Source organism: Phodopus roborovskii, unplaced genomic scaffold (assembly GCF_943737965.1).
Source record: "Phodopus roborovskii unplaced genomic scaffold, PHOROB, whole genome shotgun sequence".
Classification (NCBI taxonomy): domain Eukaryota; kingdom Metazoa; phylum Chordata; class Mammalia; order Rodentia; family Cricetidae; genus Phodopus; species Phodopus roborovskii.
The window spans coordinates 1,847,487-1,863,696 of record NW_026126571.1 but is presented as its reverse complement, the minus strand read 5'-3'; the positions used below and the strand labels follow the sequence as shown (position 1 = coordinate 1,863,696).

The window sequence follows — 16,210 nt, the reverse complement described above, 5'->3', positions numbered from 1 at the left end:
CCACAGAGAGAGATCTGAGGTGTGAAGCCTTGTTGGCAGTACACCTTAGATAGATACAGGTTGGCTAAATTCACTTTTTTTTTTTTTTTTTTTTTTTTTTTTTTTTTTTTTTGTAGAATGAAGGCTGGGGGTGATGGTAACAAGGTATCTTGTTGATAGAGTGTTTGCCTAGCATTCACAAAGCCCTGTGTTTGATCCCCCAGCACAAAATCGCAGTATGAGGGCATGAACCTGTAATCCTAGAACTTGAGAGGTGGAGGCAGAGGCAGGAGGATTAGAAGTTCAAAGTCATTCTTGGTTACACAATGCATTTGAGACCGTCTTGAGATACATGACACTGTCTCAAAAAGGGGAAGAGGGCTTGGAAGATGGCTTAAAGGTGCTAAGCCTGTCCACCTGAGTACCACAGTCCTGATTGGAAGAAAAAAAAGAACTCCCTTACCCCTTATTTAACCGCGATATGTCCTCTCACCTCTAATGTATGCCTTAGCACATGCCTATTCTCCCCACCCCAAATAAATGAAAACTAACTAAAAACATTAAAAAATTTAAATACGTGGGGAAACCTTAGGTGGAATGCTGATGGAGACTGGAGCTGCTAACTCACACCCCTTCCCACCACCATCTCTGTGTAAGAATGTCTTTTACATTTCTTTGCCTGAATACATTCAGAGCTGGGAATATTTGCATACGTGCCCCTCCCCACACCCAAAGTTTGAGAGGCTCTCTTTGTCCTCAGGATCATTGGGAAGTTCAACAAGGAAGTGTCTGCAGATATAGGTAAATACGGGCAACTAAACTCCTAAAAATTAGAGTGTCTAAGAGTTGGTTTTTTACAAACTCATAGAAACGTACCAAGGAAAACCAGGTATGGTAACTCCTGTCTGTGATCCCAGTACCTGAGAGGTAGAGTCAGGAGGAGTGTTGCAATTCAAGCCCTCCAGGCCAGCCTGGGCTACGGTGTGAGACTATACATATATATATATGTGGCTATTAAGATGAATCAGCATGGGGTTGGAGAGATGGCTTAGCAGGCTAAGAGCATCTGCTGCTCTTGCAGAAGACCTGGGTTTGGTTCCCAGCAAACATGTCTATTTTTTATTTTCTAAACATTTATGTTTTTTAAAGAAGGATTCTCACTATGTAGCTCAGGCTGTTCTTGAACTCAGGTGCTTCGATTACAAGCATGTGTCATCATGCTTTTTTTCTTTTTTTAGTTTGGATTTATGATGTGAATTAATGAACAAAATCAATGTTTTTAAACCTAGTGGTCTGCCAGGTATCCTGATGCCATTATTAGTAATAGTCTTCCTATCCTTTATTTATACTTACTATATGCCATGCCATTTGTAAGCTTAATCATGCTGGACAAGTGACAGTGATAATCAGCGCCTAGGAGAGCCAGCAGCTCAGGGTGTTTCCAGCTACAGAAGAAATCTGAGGCCAACCCCCAGCTACAATCTCTTTCATTCCAATACTAAATCCTAAGAGAAAGAACCTGTGGCCAGAGGCTCGGGTCTCTTGGAATGACGGGGAACTGTATTACTTTTCTCGTAGCAGGATGCCCAACGGAAGCATATTAGGAGAGGAAAGGTTTCCTTTTGGCTCTTGGTTACAGAAGGATCTCAGTCCATGATAAAGGCTGGGATGGCAGGGAGCAGCATAGTAAACCAGGGGTCTGAGCTGGGGGGTAAAGCGGGGGGGGGGGGGATGACGATAGTAAACCAGGGGTCTGAGCTGGGGGGTAAAGCAGGTGGGGATAACCTTTATAGGCCCACGCCTAGAGACAGACCCCATCTCCTAAAGGCCTTCAAAACCACCAGGTTGTGAGTTACATTTCAGATTCCAGCCTCTACAGGCACCCTCTCTATCCCCGAGAAAGGGCAATTAAAGGGTTTACTAAAGTAACTCCTCCCTAGAGCTACTAGTTCCTGTTGGCTGATGTCAATGGGGTCATCTCATCCCAGCTCTGGCGCTGGCCCGAGGAAAGTTGTGCCATGTTGTATAATGGGATTCACTCCGCACCATGGACAGTGAGATACTTCCTCACTCTGCTGGAGTTAATGCATAGAGACTGATGCCCCTGCAGAACTCTAGTCAGGCAGCTTCCCTCTGCTCGTCCCAGATTTGCTAAGCATCTGCTGTGTCAGGTTCCATGCTTAGGTCTCTGACTGCAGCTCTGAAGGATGCATGATTTTTTTTTTCAAGTGCTTATAACTGTTGCTGACATAAGCAAAGCTGGCTGACAACACAATAGAGACTATGCCATCATTAAAACGTGTGAGCCAAATGTTCAAAACGGTGTCTTTCTTCTGTTGCTTGGGCATCTATTTATTTAACATATTGGGTTGTGTGCATATTTGAGTGTGTATGTATACTTGTATAAGTGTGAGTGCATGTATAGAGGTCAGAGGACAACCTCGGGTGTGGGTTCTCGCCCGCTACCTTGTTCAAGACAGGATTTCTTGTTGTTACCAGTGTTGTGCTAGGCTGCCTGGCCCATGAGTTTCTGGTATTCTAATGTTTCTGTTCCCATCTGGGATCACAGATGGGTACTATGCATCCAGCTTTGTGTGTGTTTGGGGATCCCAGCTAAGGTCCTTAGACATGCACATCTGCACCCACTGAACAGTCTCTCTAGCCTCCTTTTGAAAATTTTCTTCTGATTTTCAAACCGCAGTGCCTCTCCTTATCAGCACATAACTTGACATCAGCTAAAGAATCTACAACAAGGGACTGGATTAAGATCACGTGTTCTGTAACCGAGAAGATTGGAGTACAGGTCCCCAGGATCTACGTAGATTTCTAAATTTGTAGGCATTCCCACAAACGTCTGTAAACATAGCTCCAGGGTGGACAAGGACACAAAGATTGCTGGGGCTTTCTGGTCTCCAGCCTAGAAAGCAAAAGGCCCATCCATGTTCAGGGAGAGATCCTGCCTCAAAGGAATAGGCAGAAAATGATAGAGGAGGACACTGGGTGCCCTCTCTGGCACAAGCAGCTTCCCACACACATATGTATGTGCTCACACAGGTGTGTGTGCGTGCGTGTGCGCGTGTGTATGTGTGTGTCTGTGTGTATATGTATGTGTGAGTTTGTGTGCTGTGCGCGTGTGTATGTGTGTGTCTGTGTGTATATGTATGTGTGAGTGTGTGTGCTGTGCGCGTGTGTATGTGTGTGTCTGTGTGTATATGTATGTGTGAGTGTGTGTGTGCTGTGCGCGTGTGTGTCTGTGTGTGTGCGCGCATGTCCCTGAGCTTTGCCTTCCAACAGCCAGTCTCTTGGAGAAATGCCTGAGGAAGCACACATGAAGGCCAAAGAGCTCTTGTGTTCCCAGGGTGCACCCTCACCAGTCTCTAGCAGGCTGGGATTGTGGGTGCCAGCTTTCTACTTCCGACTTGGCTTAGCTTCTAGAGCAGTGTGTGGGGGTTAGATGCAAGCAACCCTCCAAAAGGGACTTTGCTGACCAAGGCTCTTCAGCAACTTCTGAACAGCCAGAGGTTTCTGTAGAAAACCACACACACACATCCTGGTTCCAGGATCTGCTTCTGGAAAATAGATCCTAAGTCGGCATTCTTCCAAGGAGTCTTGGAAACATACTCTCCCTCCCACCACTCCCAACACTCAAGTGTGGGCTACTGTCCAAGAATTTGAGGTCTCTGCACTGGGCCACTGGACCCCGCTGTCTCTAAGTGTGTATGTTTGCAATGGCTGGGGGCCAGGCTGCATTTCCAGGAGCACGGAGGCCAGGACTAGGCCAATGAAGCAAAAGCAAAGGACATCAGGCGGCAGTGAGGGTCCTGCGTCTGATCCTAGCTAGCAGGACGGCCGTCGGCCTAGTCCTTGGTAAGCTAGCAAGGGCAGGGAACGGTACAAAAAGGAAGCTCAGCAGAGTTAAGGTCCCTGGAACCAAGGAAGCTCAAGTGTATTCGACACTAAAGTTAGCATTCTTTCTGCAATGCATTTTACCTTCATGGCTTGAACATTAATGAGAGCAAGAACCACATATCTGGCAAGGTGTGAGTAGGAACTCAGCTTCCAGAAACGTGAGTCCTTGTCAGTGATGTGGGGATAACCATAGCACCTGCCTCAGCAGTGTGGGGCTTAGAAATGCCGTGTGAGGGATCCGAGTGACAGAGCTCCTGCGTTCGGTGCCCAGCACCCTTTTTGGGTGTCTCACAGTTGCCTGTAACCCCAAGGGACCCTGTGGTCCTTTCCAGGCACCTGCACTCACGTGCACATACACCCACACAAACACATCATTGTGAAAAGAATAATAAAGAAGAAGGCTGGAGGGACCCAGGTTCAATTGCTAGCTAGCACCAGCATGGCAGCTCACAACCATCTCTAATTCCACTTCCAGGGGGATGCAGTGCCCTCTTCTGTCCTTCCCGGGCACTGCACACATGTGGTACAGAGAAATAACAGGCAAACCGCCCACAATAATTATCTAACAAGGAGGAGGAATAATGCTTGAAAATCCCTTAGCATTGAACAATGAGGAACAAAAGAGCCCCGCACGGAGTAGTAAGGCTTGAAGGTTTTAATGCTTTGTGGCTGGTAACAGAAGTCTTGAAGGGATCCTCAGAGAAGCCCCTCTGATTTTAGAAGCATTTTCTGTGGACGATGGAGGGCCCAGCTTCGTCATACTCGGGCTTGCTGATCCACATCTGCTGGAAGGTGGAGAGAGAGGCCAGGATGGAGCCTCCGATCCAGACTGAGTACTTCCGCTCCGGAGGAGCAATGATCTGCAGAGAAAACGTAGACCAAGAGGGTGGGTCATAAGTGAGCGCTGCGTGCCGTGGTCTCGGATACTGGGGGAACTCAAAGCCAGGTGCTCACGTGAGACTAAGATTCTAAACCATCCAGACCAATACAAAACCCCATCACAAAAAGAAGGGTACAGAATTAAAAATAAGCAAGGAGGGTCAGAAATTTTCCCAGCCCACGTCAGAAAACGGCAACCTCCGTGGCCAGAAATGAAGAGGCTAGGACTGGAGAGGTGATTGAGCAGTTAAGAGCACTTGCTGCTCCTGCAGAGGAACTAAAGTCTGTCCCTGAGCTGCATCCACATGGCAGCTCACAACTATATATAACCCCAGTTCTAGGGGGTCTGAAGCCTCTGGTCTCCATGCGGTGCACATACATATACACACACAGGCAAAATGTACCCCCCCACACACACAAAATAAATAAATCTAAATCAATGAGCTGGAAATGTCCCCTACCCTTCCACCTTCCATCTCCTCCACATGGAGTGGGTTCTTCTATCCTATGACTTTGGGCTGTGCCTTGTGTTGCCTTGTCCAGTGGATGCTGGCAACCACAACACAAACAGGAATGAGTATGTACTCCAATAGTTGGCCATACCCTCTGTGTCTTTCCCCTCTCCACGAGAAGAACCTCTCTGTAGGAGCTGCTGATCCTTCCTACTCAGCCTTGAAAGCTGAGATGCAGGGCTTGACCTGAGCTGAAAAGCCCCATCGAGCTGCCCAGCCAAAGCTGACTTGGATTAGCTGGCTTTCTGCTGTTAATGTGCCTTTGAGATTTTACAGGTGTTTGTTACTTGGCAAGAGCTGACCAATACCGAAATCAATAAGAAGATCCTTGTTCAGTCCTTGCCTGGGGTTTGGATTTGTGGATACTTTGGGCCGAGCTGATTCTGTCCTTAACTCCATGACGGTCTGCTTAAACCCTGCTCTGAGCTTTGTTTGGCAATGGCTGCTTGTATCTGGCTCTCAATTTTATGCATGTGTTGCTAAGCCTTTCCACATGTCAGACTGCTTGGAACTCCAGCTCATTTTCTAGTTTGTGAAATGTCTGAAGTGTTTTGTTGTTGTTTGTTTTTGTTAATTGTTTGCTTGTTTTTGAGATAGGGTCTCACATCGCCTTAGCTGGCCTTGAATTCTTTGCATAGCCAAGGGTAACCTTGAATTCCTGATCTGAAGCCCCTACCTTTCTAGTGTTGAAATTACAGGTGTACACCATTAATCCACCAAAGCATGCATCCCTCTATATATCTATCATATGGGGGGGTGTGGTGTGGGGTGTAGTCATGCACATGCCATGGTATTTCTCTTGAAGCCAGAGAACAACCTTTTGGAGTCAGTTATCTCCTCTCACCATGTAAGACCTGGGGAGTAAACTCTGGTCTTCAGGCCCGGTGACAGGCCACCTTTACCTGCAGAACCGTTTTTGTTATAAAGAAGGGGAGAAAGGAAGAGAGGAAGAGGAAGAAAGGAAGGGAGGGAGGAAAGGAGGGAGCAGGGAGGAAGGGAGGGACGGAGGGAGGAAGAAAACCATATGTATATGTGTCTCTGTGTGTGTATGTGTGTATTTGCACATTCAAATATCCATGGAGGCCAGAAGAGCATCAGCTCTTATAAGATGTAAATTTCAAGTACTGGGAACCAAACTTGGGTCCTCTGGAAGAGCAGCAAGCATTCTTTTTTGTTTCCTATGACAGAGCCTCACTGTGTATCCCTGTCTGGTCTAGAACTCAGCTTGCAGACCAGGCTATTCTGGAACTCACAGAGATCCACCTGCCTCTGCCTCACAAATCCTGGGGCCAAAGGTGTGTACCATCATGCCTGACCCAGCAGCAAGTGCTCTTAATGGCAGAGTCACCTCTCTGACCCCAGTCACTCTCTCTTCCTCCTAATTTCCCTTCAAATTCCCTGAATATTGTCATCATCTCAAATTCTTTCAATGTCTTCTTATATGATTTCCATGTGGTTATGGACTGCACCAAGCTAAGCCTATCTTTATCCCATCATTGCCCTAGGAACATAATCTCCCTTGATGCCAGTGACTGCAGACCAGGATGACGACGAAACCAGGAGACTGCCAAGCTCCAAGACCCAGCAACACCTCCCGAATAGGCAAAAGGGAAGTAGGGCCAGCACCCGACCCACCTTGATCTTCATGGTGCTGGGAGCCAGGGCTGTGATCTCCTTCTGCATCCTGTCAGCAATGCCGGGGTACATGGTGGTGCCCCCCGAGAGGACATTGTTAGCATACAAATCCTTGCGGATGTCAATGTCACACTTCATGATGGAGTTGTATGTTGTCTCATGGATTCCAGCTGACTCCATGCCTGGGGGAGGTTACGGAGTTCAGTCAGTAACCATGCCTTCAGAAATGTAGCTCATACCAGGCATAGTGGCTCACGCTTGTGATCCCAGGCATTTGGGAGGCTGAGGTGGGAGGGTCAGTGAATTCCAGGCTGACTAGCCTGGGTTGCAGGATGAGACACTGTTTCAAAACCAGACAAAAGAAAAGCACCTCCAGGGGCTTTAAAGGGTCCTCCCCACCGCAGCTGCCCTGGTTCAGACCCTTGATCATCTGCCAACAGGACTACAGGCTCAGACCCCTGCCCCGCCCTTCTTCAAGCCTCAGCTGATCTTTCTCACTGTTACACAAGGCGCGTTGCTGAAGCAGCACACTTTTACCCCAGCTTTAAGGAGATGTAACCATTTCAATTATTGTTAGTATATCCTCAAAACTGGGCAACTGTCACCACAGTATCATTTTTTAAAGACAGACTGGCTTTGAGTTTACTATGCGGCTAAGGATGGCCACAGGCATTGGGATTACATTGCTATACTACCACACCCAGCTCTAGAGCAATTTCATAGCTCCAGAGAAACTCCGGCTCCCCAATCTCCCCCTAAGCATTCCTCAAGACAGTGGCTTCCTTTATTAAGTATTTTTCTTTTCTTTTTTTTCAAGACAGGGTTTCTCTGTGCAGCTTTGGAGCCCATCCTGGAACTTTCTCCATAGATCTGGCTGGTCTCACAGAAATCCTTCTGCCTCTGTCTCTGGAGTGCTAGGATTTAAAGGCATGTTCCACCAATGCCCAGCCCTTTATTATCTCTTAGTCCTCGTCATAGTGCTATCTGTTAAGTACATGTCACTACTTCCATTTTAAGTTTATTATTATTATTATTGTTTTATTTATGTGTCTGAATATGGATTTGTGCCCATGGACCTAAGAAGAGGGTGTCAGATTCCCTGGAACTATAGTTACAGGCTGTTAGGAGCTGTTGTGAGTGTGCTGAGAATTGAATCTGGGCTCTCTGTAAGGATCAGTTAGAGCCTATAGTTGGAGAGTCATCTCTCCATAACGCCCCATTATTTCAGTTTTTATTGACAAGAAAGCTATGGATGGGAGGAGATGGTACATCCAGCGTGACAGTGTTTAGAGGTAGAGAGTTTCAGGTCAGCACTGGAAGTCAAGTCTGAGCCCAGACTCACTCGCTGTGCCTCTATCCAGATACAGCCCTCTAAGACATGAGTGCCAAGTGATGCAGAAATGGTTTAGATTGACCTTCCACCTCATTATTAGTTTCATGCTGTAGTACCTGTCTTGTTTTTACTTAAAAAACTTAATGGCATATGCGTATGTCCACATGAATTTACGTGTACCATGCATGTTCACGAAAGTGCCCGTGAAATCCAGAGGAGGGTACTGGATCCCCAAGACCTGAAGTTACAATCAGTTGTGAGCTGCAGTGTGGGTGCTGGGAACTGAAGCTGGGTCCTCTGCAAGAGCAGCAGATGCTCTTAACCCCTAAGCCACCATTCCAAACCCATCCTGGTTTTTTCTTTATCTTGATTTCCTTAGTCTTCTATTCAAAAATTACATTTTTATTTACTTGTTTATGCAATACTGTTCCTTCTTGGGAAATTTTAGGGCAGATAAAAGTAACAAAGTTTACGTGACTATGTGTTTTCAGACGTCATCCAGGCCTCAGCCTTGCACCCTCCCTGTCTAACTCCTCGCCTTGCACCCTCCCTGTCTAACTCCTCCGTTGAACCCTCTGCTCTATATCCATACGCCCTGCACTCCATCCTATAACCCCCTGCCTCGGCCCCTCCACCCCGTATTGTTGGAACTACTTTTTCTGAAGATATCTCTTACGTTTAGAAAGTCAGCTTTTGCCAGACCTTGCAACCAAGTTAATAGCACGCATCAAGACCATTTGAAACTATGTACTCAATCTGCTGTCCTGTAGTGTACTGAGCCTGTTTAACTTGCCTTTAAGAAAACAATGTGACCAAACTTGCTATTCTTTGAACTTCCTATATAATCTCCTTTTACAACCTAAATTAACTCCATAGCTTTAATCTTAAACTATGTATTCCTCCATGTCCCTGATGCAGAATGGTGTGTGTGTGCGTGTGTGTGCGTGTGCGCGTGCGCGTGCGCGTGTGTGTGTGTGTGTGTTGTGGTAACCATTTGCTGAAAGCAGTCAACAGGTTGAAAGCAACCTTAAAGGAAACAAACATCCCATGAATGTTGGAAGCAACATGAGGATAGAGGTTGATAACTTTTATGTATGGCTCTGAGTATTCTGGGTTAATGGGCTCAGTAAAATAACAGTTTGTAGAACTCAGTTAAGGATTTCTGTAAAGAATCCCTCATTCTTTTCTCATACTATACGTCCTGTGCTGTTCAAGAAATACAGAGCAAAGCTTTTTGCTAGGCACTGGTTCCAGACAGGCAGCTGACACATACAACAGACAGATGACAGACTGAAGACACTAGCGATGGAAGAGACAGGGAGGACTCAGATTTAGGCCCGCTTTTGGTCTTCCTCCAGGAGGAAGATTATTTTCATCCTTTAATGTGGAACCAAACCAGTGTACCCCTCCCCCTTCTATCCTGCAACCCCCAACCTGCATTCTCTACCCTGTACTCCTCCACCTTGTACTCTACCCTGTGCCCCTCTGCCCTGCCTCTGAGTGATGAGCAGGGCTCATAGGCAGCACCTCACCGATGAAGGAAGGCTGGAAGAGGGTCTCAGGGCAGCGGAAGCGCTCATTGCCAATAGTGATGACCTGCCCATCAGGCAACTCGTAGCTCTTCTCCAGGGAGGAAGATGAGGCTGCTGTGGCCATCTCATTCTCAAAATCCAAGGCTACATAGCACAGCTTCTCCTTGATGTCTCGCACGATTTCTCTCTCAGCTGGAGAGTGTAGAAATGGCGGAGTAGTTATGGGGCTCCGAAGGCTGGGTTGTATCATGTGCTCTTAGTCTACTTTGAGTCCAGCCTTAGGAAGAGGACAGAACTGCCCTAAAGAGAGTCAAGGCTCTCCTCCATGCTGGGTTAAATGTCCCATCCCTCAGAAAGGCTGGATTCTCAAGCAGGAACCCAAAGGGGCATTCTTCTTGCTTTGGCAATGCCACAATTGTTCCTGGGGTCTTACAGGGCACGTTATGGGGTAGACTTGAACTTAGCTCTCATGACTTGGCAGAATCTAAAAAAAATTACTACCAAAAGTCCCCTCTTACCCAGGTGGGCTTCATGAGCCCCTCTCCTCTCAGATTATTATTTTTTTTTTTAAATATCATTTGTTCTTATAGAAACCACAGACACCTCCAAGGAGGAAAATTCGTCACCAGCTCTCCAGTACAGCTAAACCTTGCCGCAACCACTGGGCCTGAGGTGACATGAGCATAGGCAGTGGATGCTGCGGGGAGGGAATGCTGGGAAGGCGTTGGCAGAGCGCTGGGAAGGAAGCTAGCTCTAAGCCTTGTCCTCCTCCTCAGAGCATCTCCATGGGGAACCTCCAATGAGGATGAAGCACAGGGTTTCCCAGTCCACCCCAAGACAATCTGAGGTCAGAGCCACAGAAGTCCCATCATTCCCGAGAACCTCTGGTATTAGATGAGACTGGGCTTTGAGTTCAAGTCTGAGTGAGGAAAGGTGCGGGTACCTGTGGTCACAAAGGAATAGCCTCTTTCTGTGAGAATCTTCATGAGGTAGTCCGTGAGGTCCCGGCCAGCCAGGTCAAGACGCATGATAGCATGGGGCAGTGCATAGCCCTCATAGATGGGCACATTGTGGGTCACACCGTCCCCTGAATCCAGAACGATGCCTGTGGACAGGGAAGACAGACCTCATTTTCATCTTTTGTCTGTTTCTGGAGTCTGTTTCTGAAAGATCTTCCAATATCATAGTTCCTCTAGTAGTTAAGAAAATTCACCTACGACGAGAATTCTCATTCATTGTGTGTGTGTGTGTGTGTGTGTGTGTGTGTCTGTTTCCTTCTCCTAAATTAGAAGATTGGATTCTAGAAGGCAAGTACTATATCTAAATTTCTTGGATTCCTTGAAATACATACATGGATACTTGATAATTTACCCCAAGTCTGGGCTGCACTTTCTGTTGCTACTTTTAGACTGCACATTCTCTATGAGGACATCTAGTCCCCTGGAGTTGGAGCTGCCTAATGTGGATGCTGAGAGCCGAACTCAGGTCCTCTACAAAAGCAGTATGTGCGCCTAACTGCTGAGCCATCTCTCCAGCCAGGTATGCCTATTGTTTGATACAGGCTTTGTGAAAAAAACCCTTGAAGGAAGGACAAATGCTTGGGTAGGCAGTGAATGTATGAAAGAATACATTTTTAAAAAGCATTCATGATAATGCTCAGTCCCTGTTGAGGATCACAGATTCTCTGCTTCTCAGGCATCCCTTTACATCAAGGTCAGTGCTTTTGTGAGAAGTCACTGCAGTAAAGGCTTGGGGATGAGGTCCCTGGAATGACCATGGTAAGGAAACAGGCCTTGCTCACACATCAATGTATATGTCAATGATAGCTCATGTAAACTCTTCCCAACTATACACGCGGGCTCACACGCGGCACGCTCCGGGGGCACACTCATTTGTGATGTCCATGAACAGTATATCTGTCTCAAAGTGTCCTCCAAGGCCCTACCTGCGGATGGGCTGGCCCTGACTCTGTCGGGGAAGGAAGAGAACAGAAGAGTAAAGCGCCATGTCCTTACGAACAGCTAGCGGCTAAGCCGTTTCTGACAGATGTTACTACTGTTTAGCCCACAGCACAAAAACTGCCTGTAATGGGAAAGGGAAGCCAGAAGCTCCCGCTGCCGTAGAGAGAAACTCTATCAGGAACTGCAGCTGATTGCCTCAACGCCCCACCCCGTCAGTCACCTACCTGCTGGCATTTTACTTGGAGGTGGCCCCGCCCCGCCCAGGACTCTTTCTTGGGAACTCCCAGCTGGCCACCTCAATGGGGCTTCCCCAGCTAGTTTCTACTGGATGTTTCGAGTAACCAATCTGACGACGTTCCGCTATCTATGGCTCTATCATCTGCCCCTTGCTATTTATTCTTTTTCTTTGGCTTGCTGCAGACTCTGTCATTCAAAACTGAAGGTATGGCCACCACGGACCATTCTCAGGACTGCGAAGAAAATCTGGAGCCAGGAGCATCAGCGGTACTGACCTGTGGTGCGGCCGGATGCATAGAGGGAGAGTACGGCTTGAATGGCGACGTACATGGCAGGGACATTGAAGGTTTCAAACATGATCTAGGAGGACAGCAAGGAGGGAGCATTGCCTTACAAACATCGCGGGGTCTCCTGGCCTACAGAGTGCTCTGCAGTTTTCCCAAGGGCAAGAACTACACCAACTCAGTGGTCCTGCCTTATGCCCCAGGGAACCTGCCACACATACAAATCCATAGTCACTTTGCTGCGTTGGTACATGATGGCTAGGCTGCTTCCCTGATGGGAGAAGTCATTCTGTAAATACGTTCCTCTTATTGGTTAATGAATAAAGCACCGTTGGCCAATAGGGAAGCAAGGTAGGCGGGACTAGGAGACAAGGAGGATTCTGGGAGAGGTTGCAGAGAGGAGTCAAGGTGTAGGAGGTGAGAGAAGACGTCAGGACCCTCTCTCCAGTAAGATGAGACCGCATGGAAACACTTAGATGGATAGAAACAGAGCTGGCCAATAAGAAGCTCTAGCCATTGGCCAACAGCTTTATAAGGAATAGAGCTTCTCTGTGTTATTTTAGGATTGACACGGCCCTGGGACCAGGCTGGCGGGAAAGTGCTCGGAACACTTCCCTGTGCGCAGTGCTCTTACCTGGGTCATCTTCTCCCGGTTGGCCTTGGGGTTCAGGGGGGCCTCTGTGAGCAGGGTTGGATGTTCTTCTGGTGCTACCCGCAGCTCGTTGTAGAAGGAGTGATGCCAGATCTAGTGGAGACAAAAGCCAGAGAAGCCCAACAGACTCCCCAGGGGTCTGAGAATCATCTGACTGGCCTGTGCATACTGGAGGACAGCCAAGTGCTACACAGGCAGGGTGGATCTGGGGAAGCTCAGGGCTGTTATACAGAGAAGCCATGTTGTGAAAAATGAAACAAAAGCAAAAAAGATTCTGCATCCCTAAATAACTAAGTAGTTATTTCAGAGCAACTCATCCAGTTCCTATTCAGCTTTTCTTTTAAGATGCATAATATATTCCCAGGGCTTTCTTTATAGAGTTCATATACTGTCCCCACTGTCAGAAAATATTTTGTTTCTTATATTCTCAAATTAAGTACTTAGAGATGTGCATGAATAATGAGTGTCATTTGCAAAGCTCCAGTCCATATGTTGGGGTAACAATAAATTATTGTCTAGGTTCACCACCAAAGCACTCTAGTGGAAAAGGAGATTGTATGGTTAAGATGGGGTCTCAGTCTATGACCCAGGCTGGCCTTCAGTTCACACCAAAAATCCTCCTGCCTCAGCCTCCCAAGCTCTGGGTTTATAGGCGTGAACCACTGCATCTCACAAGAAAGTTGCTTCTTTTTTTTAATCTCCAGCTCTCAACGGAAGAAACCAAGGCTGGGTGTGCGGTTTGTGCACACATTGCTTTGCTGTTCTCTCCAGCATCTTGTCTGCTCCCCTCTGTAACGAGAAGGCTTTCACACACCCGAAGGCTAGCCCTCGGCCCCCACTGCCACCTGCTCAGGAAAGCTCTCTGTCACATGTTAGAAGGCAGCCATAGCCAAGGCAGGAACTCAGAGACAATGGTTGGCAGAACTGATAAGAAGAACACTAGAAAGGTGCTGCCGACATTTCCACTTGCAGCGTCGTCGTTGGCCCGTTTCCCGCCTTTTCTTATACAAAACAACAAAATGCTTCCAGAAACGCCTAGCATGTTGCTTAATTGCTTCGTTGCAGAATCAGAATGCTATGTCAGCATTGCCCTTACTGAACTTACGGCAGAGCAAACAAGTAGGAGAGGGAGCTGGAGCTGCAGATAGTTTTGAGTCGCCTGATGTGGGTGTAGGGACCAAACCTGGCTCCTCTAGGAGAGCATCAAATGCTCTTAACAGCTGAGCCATCTCTCAGCCCCAGCTGAGACGTTCAGCATTTTTAAAAACAAGGGCCCACACCATGCCAGATGGAGTCATGAGGGAGAGGCGAAGGTTGTAAATTAGGTCTGCCTGGATCCTCAAAGGGTGCGACGTAGAGTTAGGAATATAGAGAATTGTACAGATGCAAAGGACAAGGGATACTGTGGGGGAAGCCATTGCCATGGTCCAGGGAGAGAGGTTGGGGCTCAGGCTGGAAATTATCCAGGGAATGGAAAGGGAAGGAGGAAGGCGTGGGAAGCATTCCCGAGGGAGATTGACAGGGCGTGGAGAGCTGTGGGACGGGAGAGTCAGGAGGAGACATCATCATGAAAGTGATGGTATCGGGGGCTTCGGATACCTTCTCCATGTCATCCCAGTTGGTGATGATGCCGTGCTCGATGGGGTACTTGAGGGTCAGGATCCCACGCTTGCTCTGAGCCTCGTCACCCACATAGCTGTCTTTCTGGCCCATCCCCACCATTACACCCTGTGACATGAAATGAAGGAGAAAAAGTGGATTGGCTTAGGGGTCCACACACGGAGATTCAGACATTGTAATGTCCCTGGGAAGGAAAGAGACGAGGAAAGGAAGCAGGAAATAAAGGTGTTCTGGGACGGGAAGAGGAGGTGGGGGATTTCTCATGGGCCGATGCCTTTTCTCTCACAGAGGACTGTGGTTTTATGAAGAACAAAGCCTATAGATACATGTATCCCCTTATCTTGCTTTATACTGTCTGCAGAGCGGAGGGAGGGAGGGAGGGAGGGAGGGAGGGAGAGAGAGAGAGAGAGAGCTCAATACAGTTCTTTCAATGCAGGTCCTATATGGCTCACTCCTGGGGGCTCACCATCTAGGATTCAGGGGAACACACCTGATGTCGAGGGCGACCCACAATGGAGGGGAAGACGGCCCTAGGGGCATCGTCTCCCGCAAAGCCTGCCTTGCACAGTCCAGAGCCGTTGTCACACACGAGGGCGGTGCTCTCTTCTTCACACATGGTGGGTGTGGCTGAGTGAGCTGGGGGGCTGGAGCACCTTTGGATTGGAAGAGAACAGTTAGCCGCTCGTCAGCTAATACAGGAGACAGTCTTCGTGGCTCTGGGGTCCCATTCTAGGAAAGACAGACTTATGTTTGGCTTCCTTGTTTCTGGAAGCTGTGTCTCATACCTCCTGCAGCTGCTAAACTCTGAATGTGTTGCCAAAGACTCATATATGGAATGTACACCAATACCCTCACACCTCAAAATGTGACTGGAATTGGAAACAGGTCTTTACAGAGGGTAACTGAGTTTAGGATGAGGTTAAAATCCACTATGACTGAAATATGACTGCTCTCATAGGGTAGTATCTGTGTAAGAAAAAAAAAAAAAGAATCAGAACACGGATATATGGAGAGTGTGAACTATGTGAAGACATGGCCAGAAGGCAGCCAGGGGAGACCTCTTGACCTTCAGACTCTTAGTGTCCAAGGTTGCTAGAAAACAAATTTCTGTCCTTAAAGGCCCTCATCTGTTGCATTGTGTTATGGCAACCAGTCAAGAAATACATCTTATTTTTATTTAATTTTAGTGTTTGAGGCAGGGTTTCACTATGTGCCCCATGTGTGTCTGTGGGGGCCAGAAGAGGGTTCCAGATCCCCAAGACTGGAGTTACAGGTGGTTGTGAGCTGCCGTGTGGGTGCTGGGAACTGAACTCAGGTCCTCTGCCAGAGCAGTAAGTCCTCTTAACCACTGAGCCATCTCTCCATTCCTGGGGTCTTACTATATAGCCTTGACTGGCCTGAAACTATATAGACCAGGCTGGCATTAAACTCTGGGATCCACCTGCCTCTGCCTCCGGCGTGCTGGGGTCAAAGGTGTGCACCACAGTGCCCAGTTTATTGCATTTGATTTTAAAAATGAAATGGCCACAAAGCTTTCATTCAGTGCAGAGAATCGCCTGAGGCAGGATTAGTATTTACAAGAAGAAAGAACTTTCACAAACTGACAGGTAACCAGCTCAAAAGGAAAAGACTGTGAGAAGCCGGGAGGGAAGCAAAATCCTCCCAAGGAAAGTCCCC

The 16,210-nt window shown here is 47.7% G+C and overlaps 1 protein-coding gene across 1 annotated transcript; it reads right to left on the bottom strand.

The window, feature by feature from the left end:
- Positions 1-4,528: 4,528 nt before the first annotated feature.
- Positions 4,529-15,181, bottom strand: Actg2 (actin gamma 2, smooth muscle). Its single transcript, XM_051202914.1, has 8 exons — positions 15,024-15,181; positions 14,513-14,641; positions 12,896-13,006; positions 12,253-12,337; positions 10,723-10,884; positions 9,780-9,971; positions 6,915-7,096; positions 4,529-4,748 (listed from the first exon to the last, which is right to left on the bottom strand). Exons 1-8 carry the CDS (start codon positions 15,147-15,149, stop codon positions 4,605-4,607), a joined length of 1,131 nt encoding a protein of 376 aa, XP_051058871.1. The 5' UTR covers positions 15,150-15,181; the 3' UTR covers positions 4,529-4,604.
- Between the last annotated feature and the right edge of the window lie 1,029 nt (positions 15,182-16,210).